Below are 25,495 nucleotides of genomic sequence, written 5' to 3' on the forward strand. Positions count from 1 at the left end.
CAGGGCACAAATATTACTAACCATAAAATTTTAAAAATGATAAATTGAATTTCACTGAAATTAAGAACTTCTCTTAATCATAAACACTATTGAGAGAGTAAAAGGCAGGCAAAGACTTGGAGAAGTTATCTGTTGTGTATGTATATGACAAAGAATATCCAGAATATATAAATAACTGCTTCAAAAGAGTTAAAAAAAACCCAACAACTAAATTTTATTTTAATAAATAAAGAGTTTACATGGGCTCTTCACCAAAAAAAAAAAATACTTCCAAATGATTCATAAGAATATGAAAATAACATTACCCCTTCAGGGAAATGCAAATTAAAACCACAATAAGATACAAACACCAGAATGGCTAAAATTAAAGATTAGCTATTATCATGTGTTAGCAAGGATGTGGAGCATCTGGAACTCACATACATTGCGGGTTGAAGTGTAAATTGGTTCATCTACTTCGGAAAATTCTTTGGCAGTATCTGACAAAGCTGAACATATGCTGAACATGAAACTCTGAGACCCTGCCCTCTCTGACCTGTCCATGATTAAATGAATATTTATTGATGAATATGGAGCACCCTCCATATTCCAGGAGGGGAGGAAACAGCTGTGAGAAAAACAAAACAACTCTCCCTACAGTGAGCTTACATTCTAGTGGGGTAGACGGATCATAAGCAAAAGTATAATTTGGAAGCAATAAGTGTTTTGAAAATGTTTAATGGGTATGGAAGTGTTTAATGAGTACAGTGTAAGAAAAATAAAGCAGGGGCCGGCCCCATGGCGTAGCAGTTAAGGGCAGGGTCTCTGCTACCAGCACCCGGGTTTGGATCCCTGGCGCACACCGAAACACCGCTTGTCAGGCCATATTGAGCTGGTGTCCCACATACAGCAACTAGAAGGATGTGCAACTATGACATACAAATATCTACTGGGGCTTTGGGGAGAAAAAGGGAAAAAAAGTAGGAGGATTGGCAATAGATGTTAGCTCAGGGCTGATCTTCCTCACACAAAAAAAAAAAAGAAAAGAAAAGAAAAAGAAAGCAGGGTCAATCAAGAGGAACAGGGCCATCAGAGTGAAAGAGTAGAGTGGTTTTCATGAGCATGGTGGAGAATGACCTCTCTGAGAAGAAAATTGGCGCCCAAATTCCCATTGCACTGCCCATGCTACTGATAGGCTCAAGCCCTCAAGAAGGGCAGAGCTTCATCTGCCTCATTGATTGGCCATGGGGGTAATAGCTTTGCAGCTGCTGATTGGCTGCAGAATAGGTCCTTGCAGCCACTGATTGGCTGTGGAATAACAGCACATGCAGATGCTAATTGGCCACAGACTATGCCCGTGCAGCTGTTGATTGGCTGTTAAATAAGGTTGTGCAGTCACTGATTGGCTGTGAAGTAGACGCACACCGCGCCTCACGCAGGCGGTACCCAGAGCGATTTCTGGGCGCCATCATGCAACCTTTCTCGCGCAGCAGGCGGTTGATCGCCGGCCTCCCGGGGGCCGCAAGGGGCCACGCGAAGTCTGTTGGCTTCTTTGGCGGTTGTCGAGTGCGGGACCTGGGTTGGGACTGCCCAGACTGGGTTTCCGTGAACGCGGGGCTTCTCTGTTGTCAGGCGGTCCGTCCGTCCGCGCGACCTGGGGCAGTAGGCAGTCGCGAGGCCGGTTAGGCGCCAGGGCGGCTCTCTGGCCTGAGGGGCCCCGGGAGCCCCTCGGTTGAGCAGAGGCCAATTCTCGGTCAGTCAGACGGCGAGGCTTCCTGACAGCCGGTGGGCGACTAGTCAGTCAGTTCACCCGGAGGAGCCTGTCTGTATTCGTCAGCCTGTCACCAAGGGGGGTCACTGGTCAGCCTGAAGGACAGCGGAGGGTCACCAACCTAATAAGACCCAAGCCGTCGTCCTTAATGACCTGGTTAGTGGCCTCACGAGCCGACAGTTAGTCCGCTTGTAAATCGCTCAGTCAGATAACCCCCCTGTGACTCGGTTAGTGAGGCTCGCTCTAACTCAGCCCCTCAGTCAGTCAGTCAGTGCCCTGGAAGGCACCAGCCGTCGGCGCACGGTTATCCCCCGTGTGAGCCAGCTAACCGCTCTCGCCGGGGGTCCTCGGCGTCCCCGGAAAACCCGCTTTCCAGTCAGCCACCAGAAGGCCGGCGCGCCCTCAGCGAGCCCGGAGAGCCCCTGGCAGCGCTTCCGCTCCGCTGAGGAGAGGACGGGATCCACGGCGACGCCGTGCAGGACCGGGAGCCCTCGGAACAGAGACTTAGGTAAGACTTGGGGGTGCAGTGGTGGGCAAAGGGTTTCACGAGGGGGTGCAAGGGGGTCATCTCGTGTATCTCTAAGCCTGGCAGGGAGGAGCGGGAAGAAATGAGAGTTTTAGAGCTAGACGGATCATTCATCGCAAACCGTCAAACCCACTCGTGTTAGAGAGGAGGAAATGGGAGGGAAAGCAGAGAAGGGAAAACATTTGGCCAAGGGCATTCAGCGATTTACGCGCAAAGCCGGGGCCAGGACGCAGACAGGGCTCATGCCAACATCTGAGGGCGGTTTCACGTCGGAAAAAGGGAAAGACAAAAATGGGCAGTGCCAAAAGGGAGCGGAGGCAGGGTGTGAGGGAGAGAGGCGCTTCCTCACCTGGAAGGTGGGCAGCATCTTCTTCACACTGTGCAAGAAGGAGAAGGGAAATCTGGTTTTTTGTTTGTTTGTTTGTTTGTTTCTGAGGAAGATCAGGCCTGAGCTAACATCCGTGCCAATCCTCCTCTTTTTGCTGAGGAAGACCGGCTCTGAGCTAACATCTATTGCCAATCGTCCTCCTTTTTTTTTCCCCCGCCAAAGCCCCAGTAGATAGTTGTATGTCATAGTTGCACATCTTTCTAGTTGCTGTATGTGGGATGTGGCCTCAGCATGGCTGGAGGAGCGGTGCCTCGGTGCACGCCCGGGATCCGAACCCGGGCCGCCAGCAGCGGAGCTCGTGCACTTAACCGCTAAGCCACTGGGCCGGCCTGGGAAATCTGTTTTGACATGTGGAGGTGAAGGGTTGGGCAGAGTCCACTCAGGGGGATCCTGCAAAACACGTAGAAACGTGGACTAGGAAAGCAGAGAGCTGGTTCTAGAGTGGTCCCAAAGCAAATGCTGACAAGGGACAGGAAGATAATTTAATGAATAGTAACCGAGGCTTATTGAGTGTATAATAGGTGAGGCTCCGTTCTATTAACTCATTTAACCCTAATAACAACCCTGTGAGATGGGTGCTGTTGTAACCCATGTTTTAAATATGAGGAAAGTGAGGCCTCAGGAGAGGGGAGACATCTTGCTTGCCATCACGCAGCTAGCCAGGCTTCACACCCAGGAGGTTGAAGTGTTTCTTAAAAAGAGAGATGGAGAAGCTGCAAGTTTGAATTTTCTGTGAAATATCCTGAGTTTTGAGTGTCATCCCACAAAAAAAGTTGACTGGAAAAAGTAAGCATTTAGTGGGCCAACAAAACCTAGTCATGGGTCAAATCCAGCTTGGATGCCACCAGTTTGCAGTCTCTGAAGCAGACCAGGAGTAAGGGAAGTGACCTAACCAGAATCTCTCAGGAGTGGGAGACAAAGATTAGGCCTTCTGGCTTCTGGTCCACTTCTGGAAAGAATCTAGGACACTTTCCTAAGTATACCGTGGGTTACACTGAGGCACAGCTGAAGACGTCTTTAACGCACGTTGCCGTGTGGTTTACAGCTCTTTCCGTCCGTATCTTACCAACCCTGTGAGGTGGTCAGGGCTGGCTGATTCATTCCCATATTTTATTCATGAGGAAATGGACTCAGAGAGGTGAATGGACTTGACCGTGCTCACACAGCGGCTTTTAAGGGGAAGCGGCGTCATGGAAAAGACACTGCATTTGGAGTCAAGGGTTGAGTCTGAAATCTGTCGGCTTCACGGCTGTAGACATTTGGGTCAGTCACTTCTCTGGGTCTGTGCTCTCTTCTGTGAAGTGATGATAATGAGATCTATCTCACCGTGTTGTTGAGAGGACTAAGTGAGATAAAATTTCTAAGTCTCTAGATTTGTAAGCGGCAACAGTAGTTTCTCATTAGATGTTAATGGGAAAGTAGTTACCAGTGGTAGCAGCATGATTCGTAACTGATTCATAATAGGCAAAGAGTAGAAACAACCCAAATGTCTGTCAGCTGATGAATGGAGAAACAAAATGTGGTATATCCATACAATGGAATATTATTCAACCATGAAAATAAAAGAAGTACCGACCCATGGGGCCGGCCCTGTGGCTTAGCGGTTAAGTGCGTGCACTCCGCTACTGGCGGCCCGGGTTCGGATCCCGGGCACGCACCAACGCACCGCTTCTCCGGCCATGCTGAGGCCGCGTCCCACATGCAGCAACCGGAAGGATGTGCAACTATGACATGCAACTACCTACTGGGGCTTTGGGGAAAAAAAAAAGAGGAGGAGGATTGGCAATAGATGTTAGCTCAGAGCCGGTCTTCCTCAGCAAAAAGAGGAGGATTAGCACAGATGTTAGCTCAGGGCTGATCTTCCTCACAAAAAAAAAAGAAGTACTCACCCAACATGAATGAATCTTAAAAACATTATGGGAAGTGAAAGAAGCCAGACACAAAAGAGCACATATTGTATCATTTAATTTGAATAAAGTATCCAGAATAGGCAAATGCATAGATATGGAAAGTAAATTAGTGGTTGCCTAAGACTAGGAGATAGGGATGGGCCTGGAGGTTTGTGGAAATGGGAGTGAATGTTAATGGATACTGGGTTTCTTTTGGGGGTGATGGAAATATTCTGGAATTAGATAATGGTGATATTGTACATCTTTGTGAATATACTAAAAACTCCTGAAGCATACCCTTTAAAATAGTGAATTTTATGGTATGTCAGTTATATCTCAATAAAAAATAATAATTATAAAAAATGTAGTTACAAGCAGAACTACAGTTAAAACTCAACTCTCAGTTCAAAACTGTTCTCTCACCAGTGATATTTATCGGACACTTACTATGTTCCAGCCTCTTTGCTGGGTGCTGGAGAGTCAGAGTGACTCAGTCACAATGGTTTCCTCGCAGGGCTCAAAGTTAGGAGGGGGAGACAAACATAATATCTGATTTGTGCAATAAAATGAAATCCACCCAGTTAATTGAGTGAAAAATTTATCATCTTTGATTCTCCTCTTTCCCTCACTTCTCTGTGTCTAGTCCACCAACTAATCTTCTCAGTTTAACTCCAAAAGATATCCTCTGTCAAAGGTTCAAAAATAGCCAAGTAAAACCAATGAATCACTAAAATAGTAGTTAATAAAAGTTTATTGTGCACACACCAAAAAGACAGTTTGCAAACTGAGAGCACTCAAACCAGACATAGACTGAGGTTCCAGAGTATATTGTTTTGAAGCAGCTTCTACAGTGAGAAGGTAGTGACTGTTTATTCTCCACAGTGATTGGTTATAGTATTAGAATTATCTTAAATGATAGGGAATTTGTCAGTGGTTGCCTCTTATCAACCTTGGGAAACAGTTCAGGTTTGGCTTATGATTTCCAGAGGTATAAGCAAGAAATGACCCAGGTTAAGTTAGTCTTGTAAAATACACTAAGTTTTGCTTGTATGATTAAACCGGTCTTGTCTGCTCATAGAATTTTAACACCTCAATACAATAACTCTGCAATCTCCACCACTACCACTCTGGGCCAAACTACCATCACCTTTACCTGGCTACCTGAAGTAGCTTCCCAAGTGGTCTTTGTGCTTCCACTCTTGCCCCAGTATAGTCCGTTTTTCACACAGCAGCCAGAGTGAACTTAAAACCAAATTGATCAGTTCCTAGTCATGCCGCTTAAAATACTCCAATGGAATTGCATTCATACTCCTCCTCATGGCTTACAGGAGCTGACCCCACATGGTATCTGACCTTCTCTCCTGCCGGATCTCTCCCTGTCTCATTACACTTCAGCTGCTAACATTTTTTTCTCTTAAATATGCTAAAGTCATCAAGCTTTGCAACTGCTATTCTATCTACCTTTAATTTTCCTCTCCCCAGCTTGGCATGGCTTTCCTCCCTCTAGGTTTCTGCTCAGACGTTACTTCCTTAAAGAGACCCTCTCTGACCACCCTACCTAAACTGTTTCCCTAATGGCCCCCATCCCATAACTCTCCATGCTATTATCCTATATTATTTTTCTTCATAGTACTTAGAACTGTCAAATTATCTTAATTGTCAACTTGTTTATTATCTGCCTTCCATACTAGGATGAGGACAAGGATTGTGTCTTTATTGTTTTCTGCCATATCCCTAAGACAGTGCCTGGCATAAAGAAGATGCTCAAAAATGTTGGTTGACTGAAGGAAGGAATGAAACAGTGCCATCACAAAGGAATCTGCTTCTTTTTTTCCCAATTATTTTATTGAGGTCATGTTGGCTTATAAGATTGTGTAAATTTCAGGTGTACATTATTATATTTCAGCTTCTGTATAGACTACATCATGTTCACCACCAATAGTCTAGTTTTTATCTGTCACCATACATATGTGCCCCTTTACCCCTTCTGCCCTCCCCCCAACCCCCTTCCCCTCTGGTAATCACCAATCTATTCTCCTTATCTACGTGTTTGTTTGTTTATCTTCCACATATGAGTAAAATCATACTCTTTTTGTCTTTCTCTGTCTGACTTGTTTCACTTAGTGTAATACCCTCAAGTTCCATCCATGTTGTTGCAAATGGGATGATTTTGTCTTTTTCATGGTGGAGTAGTATTCCATTATATGTATATACCACCTCTTCTTTATCCATTCATCCATTGATGGGCACTTGGGTTGCTTCCACATCTTGGCTATTGGGAATGCTGCACTGAATGTAGGGGTGCATAAATCTTTTTGAATTATTGATTTCATGTTCTTTGGATAAATACCCAGTAGTGGAATAGCTGGATCATATGGTATTTCTATTTTTAATATTTTGAGAAGTCTCCATACTGTTTTCCATAGTGGCTGCACCAGTTTGCACTCCCACGAGCAGTGTATGAGAGTTCCCTTCTCTCCACATCCTCTCCAACACTTGTTGTTTCCTGTGTTGTTAATGATAGCCACTCTGACCGATGTGAGGTGATATCTCATTGTAGTTTTGATTTGCATTTCCCTAATAATTAGTGATATTGGACATCTTTTCATATGCCTGTTGACCCTCTGTATACAGGAATGTGCTTCTTGAGAGAGACTCTTTAGAGGGAGCAGACTGCTGTCTGCAGTAGCAAGCATCTGTAGAGTGGCAGGAGGTGAGACCAGAGAGGGCCATGTTGTGCACAACTTTGACTTTTACTCTGAGGGAGATGAGAGCCATTGGAGAGCAGACAAAGGGCAGGATCTTACTGAGGTGTTGCTAGAATCCCTCTGGCTGCTGAGTGGGAAGTAGAATGTAGGGGGACTAAGGTAAAGCAGCAAGGCCAGTGAGAAGGTTATTGCAGCCATCTGGGTGAGAGGATGGTGGCATGGGCCAGGGTGGCAGGAGTGGAGGTGGTTAGAAGTGGTGAGATTTTGAATATATTTTGAAAGCAGTCACAACAGGATTTTCTGACAGATTGGCTGTGGGAGACAAGAGAAAAGAGTAGCCAAAGAGGACTTCAAGGTTTTGACTCTTGACTTTTTCGTTTTTCTGAGATGAGGGCGAGGGTGTTTAGACTTCTAATATTAATTTATACCCTTACTATATAGCCTATCAGCCAAAGAATGTGAATAGCTTATAAAATTTCTCCTCCCTTGAAAGCTGGTCTGGAGAAAGAAGAACCTGAGTTTTGAATCCATCTCCAACTACACCTGCTCAATGATCCTGAGAAAATCACTTATTTCTTTGAGCTTCAGTTTCCTCATTTATAAAGAGGAAATCTTAAGACTTAATTCCACAGGGTTTGTGGAAATAAACGAAGACCACCGGTTTGAGAACAGGTTATCTATTCAGCACTTGCTTTAGCAAGAGAGTCAGCCACCATCACTTGTATTCAGCAAAGACTCAAAGGCAGGCAGGGTAGTGGGAAATCTTCATAGTGAGAAAAAAGAGAAGGAGTTTCAGATAGTGTCTGATTGGAGACTGTGATCATGGGGAAGCTGGAGGTTAGCTAATTGGAAGTGGGGACATCTTATGTGATTGGGTTGGGGGACATATTTGTCTTTATTTCATTGGTTCTGAGCTGGAAGCAGGGGCAATAAATAGGGGAGCTGGTACCCATTTACCAAGTTCTGACTGTTCTGGACCAATTGCTGCAGAGGTTGTGGTTTAGCTTCTTGGACTGGTTGCTGCACAGTGAGGATCAGAATCATGTATGTCATATAGTCAAGATTTGAGGGTCATATATGGCCTGGCCATTGTCTGTCTGTATATGCAGTCTCTCAGGTTCTTGGGAGGAATAAATGAGATGTGTGGAATTGACAGGCGTATAGTAAATAATAAATAAATATTAGTTTAAGTTAAAGGTTTAAAAAATTTTATTATGGCCTAATTTATTATGGTATCCTTTCTTTGTTTTCTTTTACTAATCTATCTTTACAAAAATAATTTGTTCACCAATGTAATACATGAATGCGAACTTATACATCAAATAATACCAATGTGTATAGAATAAAAACTGAAAATCCTGCTTCGTCTTTTTCCCTAATCACTGCTCTACCCATAGGTAAGTACTGGTACCAGCTTATTGTGGATCTTTTCAGACCTTTGTTTTATTCATTTATGTATATATATTTATGAATGTATTATATATTAACATATAAGTATTACATCTGAGCATATATATTTACGTGTGATATATATAAAGCTTTTACATAAATGACAAATGATCAAATTTTCATTTAAATGTTATGAAATATTGCAGACATAAAGAAAGGTATAAAAATGGTGTAAGGAGAGCATGTACCTGCCACCCAGCTTAAAATTTAAAAAACTACTTCTTGTGTACCCTTTGTGTACCCTTTCCTTAAATAATCTCCCACTCAAACCTAGAGATAACTACTGCCTTGAATTTGGCATCTATCAATCCGTGTAGTAAGGACTTTAACCTAGCCTGAAGAGAGGTCTGGCCTTGGCTTTTGGGAGATAATCTCTAAGCCCTTAGAACATCGTGCCTGATAGGAGTGTCTTTGTTTGCCTGGGGGGCCTTGCACTTTCAGAGAGGGGCTGGCCACACTGGATAGTTTAACAATGTGATTCAGAGCAAGGTTTTTGGATCTTGTGGTATCAGCTCAACTTCAGAAGGAAGCCATAGGGGTGGTCAGTCTTGCACACATGATGAAGACCCACTAAAAACTCTGGACGCAAGGTTTGGGTGAGCTTCTCTGGTTGTCATACTCTGTGCATATTGTCACACGTCGTTACCAGGAAATTTAAGTTATGCCATCCGTGACTCCACGGGGAAAGGACAACTGGAAGCTCTCTGTGTCATCAGCACCAGTTGGATTGGTGTGGTGGGGTCCCAGGTTCTAGGTCCACAGACACAAAAGAATTTGAGAGCAGACACACAGCAGAAGTTTTAACAGAGGAGGATTTGTTAGCAAAGCGAAAGTACACCCCCAAGGGGAGGGGCTGACAGGCTTGAGGGATCAACTGCACTGAAGTTGTGGTGGTCAGTGGCTTTGGAATGCTGGGTCCCAGGGGCGGGTGAGGGTCTTGGAACATGTGCAGAGGGAGCGGAACATTGTCTCCACCTCCACGTCGGAAGGGGGAGATTTTTTGCTTACATAACCATCTCCAGAACTGTCATGGCAGTGATCCCTCACAAGGGGGCTCAAAACCGCAGTGCAAATGAGGGTATAATGAGGCTTGCGGCTACTCTTGGTCAGGGTCGGGGGAGTGCTGCACATCCAAAAAGCCGCTGCCCGGTAATCAGGATGCTGCCTGGTGGAGTGACCTTGCTCCCAGCTCATATCTAGCTTCCTGCCTATCTCAGTTGGAACTTTCCTAGACTTGGCCCTATGTCCTTCTTGCCTTGGCACATTTTAATCTGTATCTTTTAGTTGTAATAAATAGTAACCCCTGAGTATAACAGCTTTCAGTGAATTTTGTGAGTACTTCTAGTGAATTATTGAACCTAAGGATAGTTTGGGGACTCCAAAACTTGCATTTTGTGTCCGAAATGAGGGTAGTTTTAGAGACCCCTGAAATCTGCAGCTGGGTTAGAAGTGAGGGCATCTTGTTGGGCTGTTCCCTGACTTTGCAGTTTGCATCAGAAATGAGATTCATGAGAACCAAGCTGACTCACTGAAACACATGGTTTGGGAAGAGGAAGGGTGTTAGGTCAGGGGATGAACTTTTGATTCCTGAATGGCACCGGGGTCACCAACGGGTATGGAAATGCAACTGTTCTGAAGTAGTTACAGGAGATAAAACTTACCAATGTTTTTTTCTAAAACTGTGGATCCAACCCCCAAGAAGTTGACTCACCAGATGCATGAGGAAATGCAAAATAACAAGAAACAGGCTAAATATACAGTCTTTTGGCTATTTTTATCTATAATAGCTAAAATGAAAGTGAACAAAAGGGCTAGAGTCGATTCTGGTGCTGGGCCAAGCCTGGGTTCTGTCCAGTCCAAGCTACAGCTGCTAGCTTCATGCCTGCTACTAAAGGGAAAAGTTACTTTGAAACAACAGATAGCAAAGAAAATTAGAGTGATTCACAAGAGAATGAAGAAAGACGAACGGAAGAGTCAAGGGGACTCATCCCAACAGGGAGGAAATCTTTAAACGGTTATATTAAGAAGTGGGATAAATAAAGTGGACTTTGATGGGGTCAAAACAAAGGTCTCAATGCAGCGCTCTTGGAGAGTGGGTGGACCATTGGGAACCCCAGATAGCCCTCAACACTGAATGACCCTAATCAAGTCTGCCCTGTTTACCCTAGTTTAGAGGAATTTTAAAAAACCAGAAGGCAAATATGACAATGAGAAACCTGACTTGAAATTGCCTGAGGTGATGGTCCCATAATCTAATCAAGATAAAGATCAATATGGGCCGGCCCCGTGGCTTGGTGGTTAAGTGCGCGCGCTCCGATGCTGGTGGCCCGGGTTCGGATCCCGGGCGCGCACTGAGGCACCACTTCTCCGTCCATCCTGAGGCCGAGTCCCACATACAGCAACTAGAAGGATGTGCAGCTATGACATACAACTATCTACTGGGGCTTTGGAGGGAAAAAATAAATAAAAAATAAAATCTTTAAAAAAAAAAAAAAAAAAGATCAATAAAAGGGCCCAGGTTCCTTGGCCCCATCCCCAGCTGGGAACTCAAAGCCTTATGCACATTAGTGGTAAAATGGTCAGAAGAGATGTTTCTGGGACTCCTTAACGTGGGAGCCCATGCATTGTAATTCTAAAACCTCTTGGTGAGTCCTAAGGGGAGTTATGGTTAGATTGGGAAGATATGGGAATGCAAGGATTGATGGGATTAAGGTGAGAGTTTGGATGAAAATTGGAATGTTTGAACAGATTTTATGTGAGGTCATTGTGTCTCCTCCTTTACCTGAATGTAAATAGATAGTGTCTGACCGGGGAACATTTCCCCTTCCTGGTATTATAAAACAGGAGGCACGTAAATACTCCCTTCAACCAATGTTGATCCAACATGCTAAATGGGAACCAATAAGATTGCCTAAGCCCACGAAGGTTGTTAACTTGAAAAGTACAGGATACCTGGTGGAAAAAAAGTGTTAGAAGCCCAGTGTTTGATTCGTTTGTTTGGATTTTGGAAGACATATTCTGTATCTGGGAATATTGCTAGCCCTATCCATATAACTACTTTAAAAAAAGTCTTGGAATCCTTACGCAGACTGGAGTTTATGCAAAGCCAGTGAGCACCACCCAGTGGCGACTGTTGGGATTTTTGACCAGAAAATTTCCAATACAAAGACAACTAGCTGGCTATTGGGGCTTTAATTGAAACGGCCCCTATGACTGAAGGACATAAAATAATCCTAAAATCCATAAAATAAAATAAGACTATCCTCTACCCACTCTGGGTCCTTTCTGGCCAGGGTACAAATTAAATTGACATGAGACAGAATAACAGGAGAAAATCAAACAAAGCTTTATAACATGTATACATGGGAGAGACCCAGAAAAGCTGGGTAACTTGACAAAATGGCGGAGGTTCCCATCTTAAATACTATCTCCAGCTAAAGACAAAGGAGGATGTTGGAGGAAGGGGGGAGTCAGTTATGGGAGATTACCAGAAAAGCACAGTAAACAAGACTAAGGTTATTATGCAGATTTAAGTCCCCACCTTCTGTACTGATAAGTTTCCAGAGATGAGGTCATCTGCCACTCTTCCCAGTACAGAGAGGGAGATACCTTTACAAACAGAGATTTTCCTTACAAATGTACATTTCCTTACAAATGTTTGGTAAAGAGAACTTTGATAAGAATGAGCCTAGCAAGGACCCTCCCAGTCTATCCATACCCAGAGTTATTTATGGTGATGGCCTGTCCTGGGGACAGGCCTTCTATCTTAAATCCTTTTTGGCAGTTAGTGAGGGGGGAGGTCAAAGTTTCTTTCAGAGTCTTCTGAGACTTTATTGTCTTCAGCTCGAAATAATCTGCATACCAGAGTAGCACGTCTTGGGGAGGCCTGCCCTGATCCCCGTCACCTGAAACCTGAAATTCTCATGACATCTTTGGTAATGTTGGACAAACACAATAATAAGGAAGGCCATGCCCAGAAGAGTTCCATAATGAAATGGAAATGGTTTATAGATAAACATGCTACTACAGGAATTCAAGGAAGTACTCATTGTATTCACGAGCAGGTGGCCTCTTTTCCCCCAGCACCGACTTTGTAAACCGCCTGAGGCGCTGCCAGATCCTATTGCTAGTGAATGGGTAGTGCCAATGAATAGCTCCCAATCGACCAACAAAGAGATGTTTGGCTTATGGATGGCAGTTCCAAGGTGAATGGGTTCCTTTGAGTGGGAAATATTAGTTATTGTGTGCTGGTAAATATTTAATAACCAGATCTCAAAGGGAAAAAAAAAGCCCCGAATTGTAGTATTAGCAATTTCCACTGGTAAATACTCTCTCTATAGTTAATTTCAAGCTATCAACCCATGATGTGGAATTAGGAAGAGACACAGTAGAACACCATTATGTAGTATTTCCATCATATTGATACAGAAGATGTAAATAACCTCAAGAACATAGATAAGAGTAAAATGCATTAGAAAAATTAGGAAGTAATCAGTTTTGAGTAATTATAACCTTTCTTTTCAATATAACTAAAGATTTACTTAATTTAATTTTTAATAACGACTGCAGCATTCTTGAAAACTTAATAATCAGTTCTTATAAGCTGGTTTACTCAGGCTCCAGCACACTGATGAATATTATTTAGAAACCAAGATCTAGATGTGAGCTGTGTTTATTGCTATGGACATTGCTATATCATTGCTTCTAGGCTGTTTCCATGAACAGAATACAGAAATAGAATTTGTTTTTTAAACCAAGGGTTTGTATTTATATTGCCAATAAAAATTTAACTTTACTTTCTTAAATTACTGTCTTTTATACTTATCTTTTTCCTTACCGTGAAAATCTTTAAAAGATAGTTTCAAAATTACAATACCAGTATTACTGATAACAATACACATACCATGTGAAGATTAAGTTTTCTTTGTCCCTCGAATATGTCACCCTTAAGACAGTACAGTCAGAGCACTGTGTTCAGAGGTTACTTGAAATAGGCATTTTTCCAGTGGTTGTGTTATCATTATTTTCATTTTTTCACTTAATCCTGTTTTTGTTCAATTTTAGAGTTTTCTTTTTTTCCCCTTCTAGGTTTAACTGAACTTTTTGAACAGTAAAATATTGATATGGTTGAAAAGTTATTCTTTAAAGTATACTGATGATTCTTTGATCACAATTGGGTCACCTGACCACTGGGACATGTAAGGGAACCTGAGAACAGTAATATTTGTTATTTTCAGCCACTGTAGTGGAGGCAACGGGGATAATGGTGCTGACATACCTGTTGGGTCAGACAGCCAGCAGTGTCTGCCACAAAATATTATAAACTGGGGGCGCATCCCCTCATCCTGCCTTTTTACCAGACATTGGTGCAGAGATGAGGGACTTATGGCCCAGAGAGGAAAAGGATTTGTCTGTGGTCTTCCAATGAATCAGTGGCATAGCTTACATAATCAGGGCTGGGTTTGCCAGGGCTCCTACTCTTAAGTCAATGCTTTTCAAAAAAAAAAAAAAAAAACAGTAGGAGGGAGATAGTTTCAAGAAGGGTGAGATTAATATTTGAACATTTTATCAGTGACTATCAAACAAGATAATTCTAAGCGCTATGGAGGGCACAGAGGTCTATTTGATGTAGAGCCTTCCCTTAAAGAGGTCACTCTCAGGTAGATTCTTTAGTAAGATTATTTCATTAGTTTCCCAACTAAAGTGACCTAACCAAATGAGAGCTCATTTTCCTTACATAAGGAGATGTGCAGGATAGGTGTAGCAGCTCCACAGGCCATCAGGGAACCAAGCTCCTTGAATTGTTCTGCTACAACATCCTTAATGAGTGACTTTCATCCTCCTGGTTATCTCATGGTTGCCAAAAGGCTGCTCCACCTCCAGGATCACATCCATATTCTAGGGAAAAAGAAGGAAGTGACAAGGAAGAAGGAAACGACAATATCAGGAAGGCAAAACTTTCCCAGGAATTCCCAGCTCACTTCCACTAAAACAATGTCACATGGTCTCCTTTAACTGCACAGGAGGGTAGACGAAGGAGTGCTTTAGCTTGCAATATTGCACCCATTAACAAAGTTGGATATGTTAGTAACGGAGTGCAGGACGGGTAACGGCTGGTGTCTGGCACTTGCACAGAAACAAATAACTCTACTATGAGGGAAAAAAATTGATTTTCCTCAGAAAAGAACAGAAAAAATAACTTGATAACTCTGGGAGGGGAGAGGTTACCTGCTTCTGACTGGGTAGGGAGATCAGGAAAGGCTGCGTGTAGGAAGTGGTATTGAACTCAGGTTTGAAATTCTAGGATTTGAATGTGGGTAGAGGGGAGCTGCAAGAGGAAAAGCTATAAAAGGGGGATTTCCCTGAGTGATGGGAGAGGTTTGTTTAGAGTGAAATTTAGAAAAGGCAGCATTTTTCCTTTGGCATGCAAAATGTTGTCAAAGGCACAGGGAGATATACGGCAAGGCTGAGGCAAAATTATGGAGAACCTCATTTCCAGGGAAGTTTGGAACTTTTCCTATCAGCAATGGAAATTCCTATCCATTTTCATTCTCCCAAAGATCTGTTAAATCTGTCCTGTCCCCTGCATCCCTCACAGCTCATGCACCAACTCAAGCGCGTCATTCATTCCAGACCACCACACTGGTCTCTTCCCTGGCCACCTGGACTGCAGTTGCTCCCCCTCCAGGCCATTTTTCACGTGGGCCCCAGACCTGATCATGTCCCTCCATGGTACACAACCCTTCCATGGATCCCCATTAGCTTTGAGAAAGAACCCAAAGGACCTGGTCATTGAGTCCCTCCCAAGGAGGCTGGGACTGGGAATGAAAGACTGGAGGAGAAAGAAGAAAGGAGACATGGCATTGGGGCTTCACAGAGGATAGCAGGGGTGTTGCCCGTCCCTAGACGCTCTTGAGCATCTTATCCCGGGAAATTCCTGCTTCTCAGGGTGAAAAGGCCTTCAGGATGACCAAAGAGACTGAAGCCCCTAGCTTGCTAAGAAGACTTTCTACTCTTCCCACCCTCATATCCTCTTTCAGTTACTCATCATCTCATCCCTTCTGAACCATATGGTTGTGATGTCAGAGCAGCCGTAGTAAAGGCCCTGGGCCCCTCCTGTTCCTGAGAACTATCTCTGCTGCAGATGGTGCAGCCACTGCTACCACTGGGTGAGTGGGATGATAAGCAGCAGACAGAAGAGATGTCTGAGGAAACCGAGGCTCCAGGGCCAGGGGTGGGTTGGGCTGTGGGGGTATGAAGAGAGGACATAAGTGTGTAGGGTACCCAATAACCAATATGGATTAGACACTGGTGTGCCAGATTCTGGCAGGGCTGGGGGTATCTAGGGCAAATAGCACATTGGGCCAGAGAGTGGAGTTGGGGTGAAGGTGGGAGCTCAGTCAGGGTGGTATGAAGATATGAGAGCATAGGCGCTGTTTCAGATATCATTAGCACACACTGGGAGCTCCAGGGTTAGTCAGGTTTTCAGCATGTCAGTCGCTCTCCACTGGTATGCTTTCCCAGATGGTAAAAGTAAATAATCCAGAGGACAGCAGTAGGGGAGAGGCTGTGCATCACAGTCCCCTGCAAATTCTTAATCCCCCCTCCAAGTGACCCAGATGAGAAGTCCAAGATCAAGGGCTACTGTTTAGGGGAAAATTACCCCTTTCTTCCAGTAACCTCGAACAACTCCAATGAAAAAGTATGTGAAAACTCTATGGACCGAGTCCTCATTATTGGAGACCTTAACGAGCTGTTCCTTATTAATCCATGATATTCACCAAATGGACAACATGTCCTACCTATTCTGTATAGAGCAAGGCAGTTCTAAATGTTCTTATCTAGAAAATGGCCTTGCAATCTTTGCTTAAGACAAATGCTCAATCGAAGGCCACTTGGGATTGGGAAGAAAAAAATCTAGAGAGGTGTTCTATTTATTGAATGGGTAATGCTTGACCACGCACTGAGCTAGGAATACTGCAAACCTGAGGGCATTCAATGCAATGATAGTGTGACACAGGTTCAGCGAATATCCCTGTGTTTCAGATTAGGAAAGAGCAAAGAGAGGGAAAGTGACTTGCCCAACAGCATCCAGACAGTAAGTGATGGAGGGAGAAATTGATCACAGATGGAGCTGGGACAGGGCAGAGCCTGAGGGGAAAGTTGGGGACGGGAAGAAGAGAGATGAAGTAGAAGCCGAGGCTGGGAAGTCTAGCCTGGGGTTGGGGGGAGTAGATAAGGGATTATAAGAAATGTGGATCCTCAGAAAATTCCCTTGCCCTCAGTCTAGAAGGTCAAGCATTCAGGTTCAGGCCAGATGGGACAGAGGATGAAGGGGAACTGATCTGTGAGGCCTGACTCCTGAGCTTCCAGAAAGTCTGTGTGAAGCTCCTTATGAATCATAAATAAGGACAAGGCTGGGTCCAGGAGGAAGCGGAGGAGGAGTCAGGATGCCTTGCTGACTCCTGACTCTCCCTCTCCACAGCACCTGCCAGGCTGCTCTATTCCTCTTGTTCCTTGGAGAAGACTCTGCAATGCAGCTGTTCCTTCCATGGGATCCCCACACCCTACGTGCAGTGGTGGATGGGAGGTGTTCTCATGGGTGTGAATGGCACACATGGAGGCATCCAGGTGAATTCCACCATGCTTGGCCCCTGGGCCAACAGCACTATCAGCCTGACCGAGCAGCCAGAAACGGGCACAAGACTTCTCTGTGAGGGGAGGAACCCAAGTGGAGCCCATGCTTTGAGCATCCTACTGATGTCAAGTGAGGGCAGAGGGGCCCCAGTGACTGGGTGAGGAAGAGCCGATGGGGATGGGCATTGGAACAGGGGAGGGAGCAGAGCTTTGGCTCTGATTCTGAGGTCTTCGGAGAGAAGCCTTTCTCACATGCCCTCTGCTTCCAGGAAGGAGTTCTTTGGTTCCTCCGACTTTCATGAAAGGGCTGATCCAGGGCGTTGTCTGTGGAGTCATTGTGATTGCGCTGCTCTACCTCTGCCTCATGCCTCTTGTGTGAGTACTGGGGTCAAAATTCACCCATAAGCCTTTCCCAGAGTCTGCTACCCACAGGCCCCAGCTGTGGTGCTGGCACAGAGAAGGCAAAGACAGGGCCCCTGTCCTTGCGGAGCTGAGGGTCTGGCAAAAGGAAGAGGTGCAAAACAGGTCACCACAATCCAGGGCCATCAGGACTGTGCTGGGCCACAAAACAGGCCCAAAGACACAGGCTTTTGGAGAATTTCATAAAGAAGAAAGCAAAAGAGGGAGCAGCAGCCCTAGAGACACCAGCAGAGTCCCCAGGTTGCTGGCTGAAGTGGGCCCGGAGGGCTGAGCACTCATTTATTTGGTGGGAAATAGTATATGCAGAGCCTAGGGACACATCTGAGCAATTTCCAGTGCAGTGTCAGATGCATTGAGAGTGACATCAATGATTAAAAATGAAAAAGGAGAGGGTTCTTGGTGTTGGTTCATAAAGACTCTTGAAACTTGGCTAAACATATCGGCTAGAAGCCTAGAGTGAGAAGAGCAGAGTAGCCAGAGGTCAGGCCAGCGAGTTCAGCAGGGGGACCCTGGCCAGTCCCGATGTCTTGGGCTTAATCCTGTTGGGAGCCACAGAAGACTGCTAAGCTGGGAAGGAAAGCATGAGTTTGGGGTGGGACAGAGACCAGGGGGCAAGAGTCAGGAAGCTGGAGGCCAGACAGGAAGCTGGTGCGATGGTCTGAGCCAAGCCTGAGTCAGGGCAAGTGACGAGGGGCAGTCAGAGAGATGGGACTTGGGAGTGACCGACTCTCAGGGATGAAAAAGAAGAGGAGCAGGTGGCAGGGCAAACTGGGAAGCTATTTTCAAAGTATAGTCAGCTGGATGTAAAGACCAACAACAGTCCTTTCAGTTTGTAAAGCCCTTTCATAGCTGACCTCATCTGAGCCCACAGCCTGATAAGCAAGGTGTCCGCATTGCACAGAGTATGAAACCAATTCCCAGAGAGTTGTGTGGCTCGCCGTAGATAACACGGCCAGCTGTAGCATTGTTGAGGCTCTAAACCAGAACTTCTGATCAAGACCAGAGCCCGTTTGGGGGTGCAGGGAGGTGGAGCTCCAGAATTGATCAGGAGGATCATTTCCATAGAGTGAAACATATTAGAATGAAGCAGGCAAAGAAAATTGGGGAGATCAAAGCAGAAAAGAGCCCTAAAGTCAGAGCATGCCAAGAACCCAAGATGTCTCTGAAGCCTGAAGAACCAGAAAAATCCATAATCACCGCATCTTCTGAGAGCCGGATATTGGTGAGTACCCATTGCTTTTGGAATCGAGTCCATCAGAATAATGGTAGTAAGACCCATGAGGAGAGGCACATACAGGGTTTAAAGGAATTATCATTCTCAGTCCTATAGGACATTTAGAATGCCTGAATGTGCTTGCAGATCATCTTATAGATAATGAAGCTAAGGCCTGGAGTGGGGAAGACAATTAAGAGAAACAACTTAAAGGGTAATTAGAATCAGCAAAGTATGCACACACCCACACGCCATTGAGAAGAGGCTTAGGAGAACCTCTCAGCGGTTGCAGCATCAGAGCGGAAACCAAAGGGTTTGGTCTCTGACTGTGTGGCAGGCTGCAGTCAGCACAGTCTGCAGATGCCAAGGCCCAAGTCAGCCTGAAGTGCTTGGAGACCAGGCCAAGCCCAGGTCACTCTTGCATTTATCCTCCTGCACCCGATATCCTCAGCAGGGCTTGGAAGGGACAGTTATTTACCATTTACGATTCTCTAAGACCACAAGGGCCCTGCTGCCCTCCTTGGGTGGATAAATCATGCATTTGTTAAATTCCAGCAGCATTTCCTGCAGTGTCTCGCAATCTCCATCCTGGGCAATGCAGGGGTCTCAGAAACAGATCAGATGCAGACCCTGCTCTCAAGAGCAACCAGGCTGGTGGGGAAGGCACCCTCGCAATAACTGTGCTGAGCCAGGGCTTATGGTTTCTCGGAGGATGGAAGGACAGAACCTACTTGGAGAAGTCATGAAAAACTTCCCAGAGGAGTCTGGGGAACAGTCAGGTGGTGCCTGGTGCTGGGAATGTACAGGGAGGATCAGCAGGAGAAGACAGGGTTGCAGGCTCCAACTATGGGATTGTGAGGAAAGGTGAATCCAATGCCTGCTCCACATTGCCTTAATTCTGTGCTCAAAGGGAGCGACAGAATTCTGTCCTTTTAGATTTGATACCTCACCTCTAGATCTGTTCTAACATCCTTCTTTCTTTGCCCTGCTTTGCAGCACCCATTACCCTAAACTTCCAGGAAAAGATAAGCGGGAGCTGATAAACAGGAGCTGACAAAGCCTGTGAGAACTACATTCATACCTGGAGACCCCATTATCCCTGGAATTACACAAGTCCGCAGAATCCTTAGAGACCCCAGAAACCCAGGAGTATAACAAACCTGGAGCCCCCAGAGTCTCCTCAGCTCGCAAAGCCCTCTCAAGCCCCACCTGTCCCTCACTCTGCGTCTCCACTGAATAGGGTTACCATTAGACCTGGTCTTAGAATCTTTGGAGGCAAACTCTATGATCTGTTGTTTGGGTTAGCCATAAGAAGTATGTCCCATCCTGGGATGATGTTAAAGGAGGAAAAATGAATGTGAGACTGTGAAATAAGTTCACCAAGAAGTAGCTTTGAGCCCCTACCGTGTGCCCAGTACCTGGAATATACATCCCAGAGCACCAGGCTTTGTGGCCATCATATATGGATTGAATCCCAACTTCAGTGCTTTGTGGTTTTATGTCTTTGTATAAGACCTTCCCCCTGACACTTTGACCTTCAGTGTCTTTACCTGAGGTGTACCTGGGTAAAGAGTGATTGAAAAGTGGTGTCCAGAGGTGCAGGTGGAGAAAAGACACAAAGATGGGCCCTGAATGCCAAGAGAAGGCATTGGAGCTTTATCTGGTGGGAACTTAGCCTTACTCCCTTAGAATGTAAGTTCTACCAGAACAGGATCTTGTCTGTTTTGTTTTCTACTTGTATCACCAGCACCTAGAATAGTTCCTAAAACAAACAGGCTCTCAAAAATGTTTGTCAAATAATTGAATGAATTATAAGCTGTTGGAAGATTTGAAGCAAAGAAGCAGAGTGACCAGATACACAGTGAAAGGACATCCTAGAAGTAGTTATTGATGTATTTAGAAGAGGTAAGATTGGAGGCAAAGAGCCTAGTTAGGAGGTTATTGCATTATTTCTTGGCCAGAAAGGCAGGTATGCAAGGAATGAGAATGAGATTCTGGCATGAGAATGGACCACAGCTGTGTATTGTTCCCCTCAGAATGGATGACAACATCCTTTCTGGGGCCAGATGCTGGTAATTTTCAGTGGTTGGGGTCATCTCTTCCCTGGGGCATTATGTATGAGTTAATCTAATGGTTCTCCATTCAGCACCAATGAGATGGTCATCCTCTACTCAAGGTAGATGTTTCTATAAACCTCACATGTATGCATGCATTTCACACATTCCACAGAAATATGAGCATCCACCATATGCCAGATAATGAGGCAAACAAGCTAGACACAGGCCCTGCCTCCATGGAGCTCGTGGTCTAAGTAGGTACACAGACAATGAAGAAATAAACACAAAACTGTAGTTTAAAATGTTCAGTGCCAGGAATAAAAAGGACAGAATACTATGAGCAAGTGTAAGGAACCAGGGGAGGAACCTAGTTTGGATTAGAGAGTCAGAGAAGGCCTCTCTGAGAAAGTGACATTTGTGCTGAAACCTACAGGATTATTAGAAGCTAGTCAGAGAGAACAGCGGATTCTAGGCTCTGAGATGGGAAAGGTCTGCTGAGTTCAAGAACTCAGAGAAAGTCTATGCACCTGGAGCTCAGAATAAGGAGTGAGCTCCCAAGGGGGCCAGACCTTTCGGGACTTCAATGCTCTGGTGAGAAGTTGAAGTTTTATCTTCACTCACAGAGGGCTATTTCCTCATATGCTTTGTAGTTTGGGAAAGTGGATTCCTATTCATCAGGACTTTATCTGTCAGAATCTTGTGCAACAGAGCTTTTGAGCTGAGGGTAGAAGCCTCTATAATAGGTTTTTTATTTGCTTCTATCAAAGAAACAAATCCTCTATTAGGGAGACGTGTACAAGGATGGGAAGAGGGAAGGTGGTAGGTTTGGGGAAGGAGAGGAGAATGAGATCTACAAGAGGAATGGGAGAGAGGACGGGAAATGGGTTGGAACTAGGTCAGGGATGGATTTTTGGCATGAGAATGAAGAGCTGGGTCTTCCTTGTGTGTCCTCTTTTGTCTGTGATAGGGGCCTTGGTTGCAGGACAGGAAACAAGGGGGTACCAAGGTGCCTTCTGATTGGTCCTGAGGGTCGCGCACTTGGCATTTTGTTCCTTGATCAGTGGCTTCCCATCATCTACTTGCCCACAAATACTGGGTTGATTAGCCCGCAGTCTTGAGGTCTAGCGGGGATCTAGAACCGCCTGCTCAAGAAAGACGATTCTCCCGATGGCCGAGGGTGGTGCTCCAGTAGAGCCCAGGGAGCCCTGTAATGACGGTTGCTCTGGACTGGTTGAGATGCTGCAGACCGACCGGTTCTCCTTCGAGGTCCTCCCGCCACGCGCGCCGCGCCCCGGCCCAGCAGCTCCCGCGCGCATCCTCAGGCCCTGATTGGCTCTGGAAGGACTCGCGCGTGCTCCTTGGAGCACCTGTGGGGCGGGGTTTCACGGGGGTCAGGTATCCCGTGTGACTGCTGGCTGATGGGACGTTGGTGAGGCTCGGGGGCTCCCGGGCCGCCTAACGAGCTGGTTATAAGACTGCTAATCAGTTAGCCTTCCTCTGCGTTAGTCACTTCCCAGTGAGTCCCTCAGTTGTTGTGCACACAGTTGTTCCACGTGTCCGTCAGTTCCTCGGGCTTGTCCTGAGACGTTAAATCAGTCCAACGATACATCCTTCTGGAAAGTAAGTTCTCCAGTTAGTGTTTCTATAATAGTAAGTCAGCCAGTCAGTCACTTGATGCACTCAGCCAAAGTCGAGGAGGACGTTCAGTTTTCAAGGAAATAGCCAGATGGAGAAGTGCTGAGGAAGGTCCAGTCTGGAACTCCTGGAACACAAGAGGAGGAGGTAAATTTGGAAAAGGACTTGATCGTTTAGGGGGAGGAGAAAGAGGTTGCCTGTGGAGATAACCCATGGATGTGCCAAGGCCTAGGGAAGGGAATGAGACTTGGAAGAGATCAGAGGGTTAAAGTCTGAAGGGCTGTTACATACTGGGCAATAAAACTCTCTGATTTTACAGATGAGGAAAATGAGGGGAAATCAGAGAGGGTACAGCACTTGCCTAAAGTGAGTTACTGCAAAGCCCTGGCTGAAACCACCCCAGAGCTCTTTTCAATCTTCAATTTGAGGTTGTAAGTAAATCACTATATTCCCTGAAATAATTAGATTCTGAGAATTAATTACTAACTAAAATTTTTATTTCAAAAATTTTTAAAAAAACACCTAATCTAACTGACAGGAGAACTAGACACATCAACTCTCCCTTCTCAGTAACTGAGCAAATAGATGAAAAAATTGGTATGGATATAAAATACTATCAACAAAATTGACTTAAGTGACATTTATAGAATATTTCATCCAACAATAGTAGGATACACATTCTATTCAAGGGTTTGTGGAACACTTACCAACATAGCACATATTCTGAGCCATAAAACAAGCCTCAACAAATTTAAAATAATTGAAATCATATGAGGTATATTCTTTTACCACAATGGAATTAAACTAGAAATTAATAACAGAGAGCTAGAAAATCAGCAAATATCTGGAAATTAAGTAGTGCCCTTCTAAACAACTAATGGATCAAAGAAAGAAATCACAAGGTGTATTAGTTTTCTAGGGCCACCATAACAAAGTACTGCAAACTGAGTGGCTTAAGACAACAGAAATATATTGTCTTATGGTTCTGGAGGCCAGAAGTCCAAAATCAAGGTGTTGGCAGGGTTGATTCTTTCTGAGGGAGAATATGTTCCATGCCTTTCTCCTAGTTTATGATGATGACTGGCAATCCTTGGTATTCCTTGGCTTGTAGATGCGTCACTCCAGTCTCTGCCTCCTTCTTCACATGGCCTTCTTCCTGTGTGTTTCTGCATCCAAATTTTCCTCTTCTTATAAGAACACCAGTAGTATTGCATTAGGGCCCACCCTTAACCTGATTACAAAGGTAAACTGCAAGACCCTATTTCAAATTAGGTCACGTTCACAGGTATGTGGGAATAGGGCTTCAATATTTCTTTTCCTGGGGGCACAATTCAGCCCATAGTACAAGAGAAATTAGAAAATACTAGATTTGAATATATTTTAAAACACAGTATACCAAAAGTTTTGACATGCCACTAAGGCAGTGCTTATATTAGAAAAGAAGAAAGGGCTCAAATCCATGATAAGAGTTGCCACTTTAAGAAACTAAAAAAAAAAATAAATAAAAGAAACCTGAAGCAAGCAGAAGGAAATAAATAATAAAAAACAGAAATCAGCAAAATTAGAAACAGAAGAAATACAGAAAAATCAATGAAATCAAAACCTTGTTCTTTAAAAAGCATTCAATTCATAAACCTTGAGTAAACTGATCAAGAAAAAAAAGAACACACCAATTATGAATATCAGGAATGAAAGAGTGGCTATAACAACAGATCCTAAAGACATTTAAAGGATAGTAAGGGAATGTATGAGCAACTTTACGCCAATAAATTTGATAATTTAGATAGAATGGAATTCCTTAAAAGATACAAATGACCATATTTCATTCAAGAAGAAGTAGATAGCCTGAAGAGCCTTATACTATTACAGAAATGGCATTTATAGTTAGAAATGTTTTCATCAATAAGACTCCAGGCCTAGAAGGCTTCCCTGGTGGATTCTACCAAACACTTAAGGAAGAAATAACACCAATTATATACAATTCTTCCAGAAAATGGAAGAAGAGGAATGCTTTCCTACTCATTTTATGAAGCCAGCATTACTCTGGTATCAAAGCCAGACACAGAACTACAAGAAAACTGTGAATCAATATGCCTTGTGATGATAGATGCAAGAATGCTCAACAAAAATATTATCAAATCAAACCCAAAATATAAAAAAGTATAATACATTGTGATCATGTGGGTTTATCCCGGGAATGCAAGGTTGATTAAACATTTGAAAAGCAATCAGTGCATCAACAAAGAAAAACTGTATGATCATCATCATCTCAATAGATACAGAAAAAGCATTTGACAAAACTCAACCTCTATTCATGTTAACCAAAGAAACAAAAACAAAAAAGGAACTCTCAGCAAATTCTAGAGAAGGATATTTCTCAACCTGATAAAGTGTATCTATGAAAAACCTACAACTAACGTCATATTTAACCATGAAAGGCTAAACGCTTCCCACCTAAGATGAGGAATAAGGTAAGGATGTACGCTGACTCTATTTTATTCACCCTATTCAAAATTGTACTGGAGGTCCTTGCCAGTGTAGTAAGGCAAGAAAAAGAAATAAATGGAAAGGAATTGGATATTGGAAAGGAAGAAATAAAACTGTCCTTATTCACAGATAACATGGTTGTCTACATAGAAAATCCTAAAGAATACGCAGAAAAAAAATCTACTAGATTTTATGAGTGAGTTTAATAGGGTTCCAGGAGACAAGGTCAATGTACAAAAACCAATTTTATTTCTATATACTAGCCCAAAAAATGGTTGATGGAAGCATTCTTATAGCTTGACTAGGGTGGTCATTAAATGTGTGCATGTGTTTGTC

At 44.2% G+C, this 25,495-nt stretch overlaps 2 protein-coding genes across 2 annotated transcripts in view; both read left to right on the forward strand.

Moving 5' to 3' along the window:
• Nucleotides 1-1,449: 1,449 nt before the first annotated feature.
• Nucleotides 1,450-19,970, forward strand: LOC106804050 (uncharacterized). The gene is made up of 5 exons (XM_087421902.1): nucleotides 1,450-1,660; nucleotides 1,944-2,258; nucleotides 17,196-17,477; nucleotides 17,617-17,722; nucleotides 18,833-19,970. The coding sequence occupies exons 1-5, from the start codon at nucleotides 1,450-1,452 to the stop codon at nucleotides 19,095-19,097; spliced, it is 1,179 nt and encodes a 392-aa protein (XP_087278028.1). The 3' UTR covers nucleotides 19,098-19,970.
• Nucleotides 2,203-25,495, forward strand: part of LOC101403996 (SIGLEC family-like protein 1) — a 41,012-nt gene continuing 17,719 nt past the window's right edge. The window contains exon 1 of the mRNA XM_087421238.1: nucleotides 2,203-2,258. The gene's annotated coding sequence lies outside the window, so the exon portion shown is untranslated. The remainder of the gene's footprint in view (nucleotides 2,259-25,495) is intronic.

The sequence above is a fragment of the Ceratotherium simum genome, chromosome 33 (assembly GCF_057802395.1).
Source record: "Ceratotherium simum simum isolate JZ-2026a chromosome 33, ASM5780239v1, whole genome shotgun sequence".
NCBI classification, from domain to species: domain Eukaryota; kingdom Metazoa; phylum Chordata; class Mammalia; order Perissodactyla; family Rhinocerotidae; genus Ceratotherium; species Ceratotherium simum.

Coding starts and splice junctions, on each gene's coding strand:
- LOC106804050 (XM_087421902.1), top strand. CDS start 1,450: ATGCAACCTTTCTCGCGCAGCAGGCGGTTGATCGCCGGCCTCCCGGGG. Junction 1,661..1,943: donor AGTAGGCAGTCGCGAGGCCG/GTTAGGCGCCAG, acceptor TAGTCCGCTTGT/AAATCGCTCAGTCAGATAAC. Junction 17,723..18,832: donor CTCTGCCTCATGCCTCTTGT/GTGAGTACTGGG, acceptor TCATTTCCATAG/AGTGAAACATATTAGAATGA.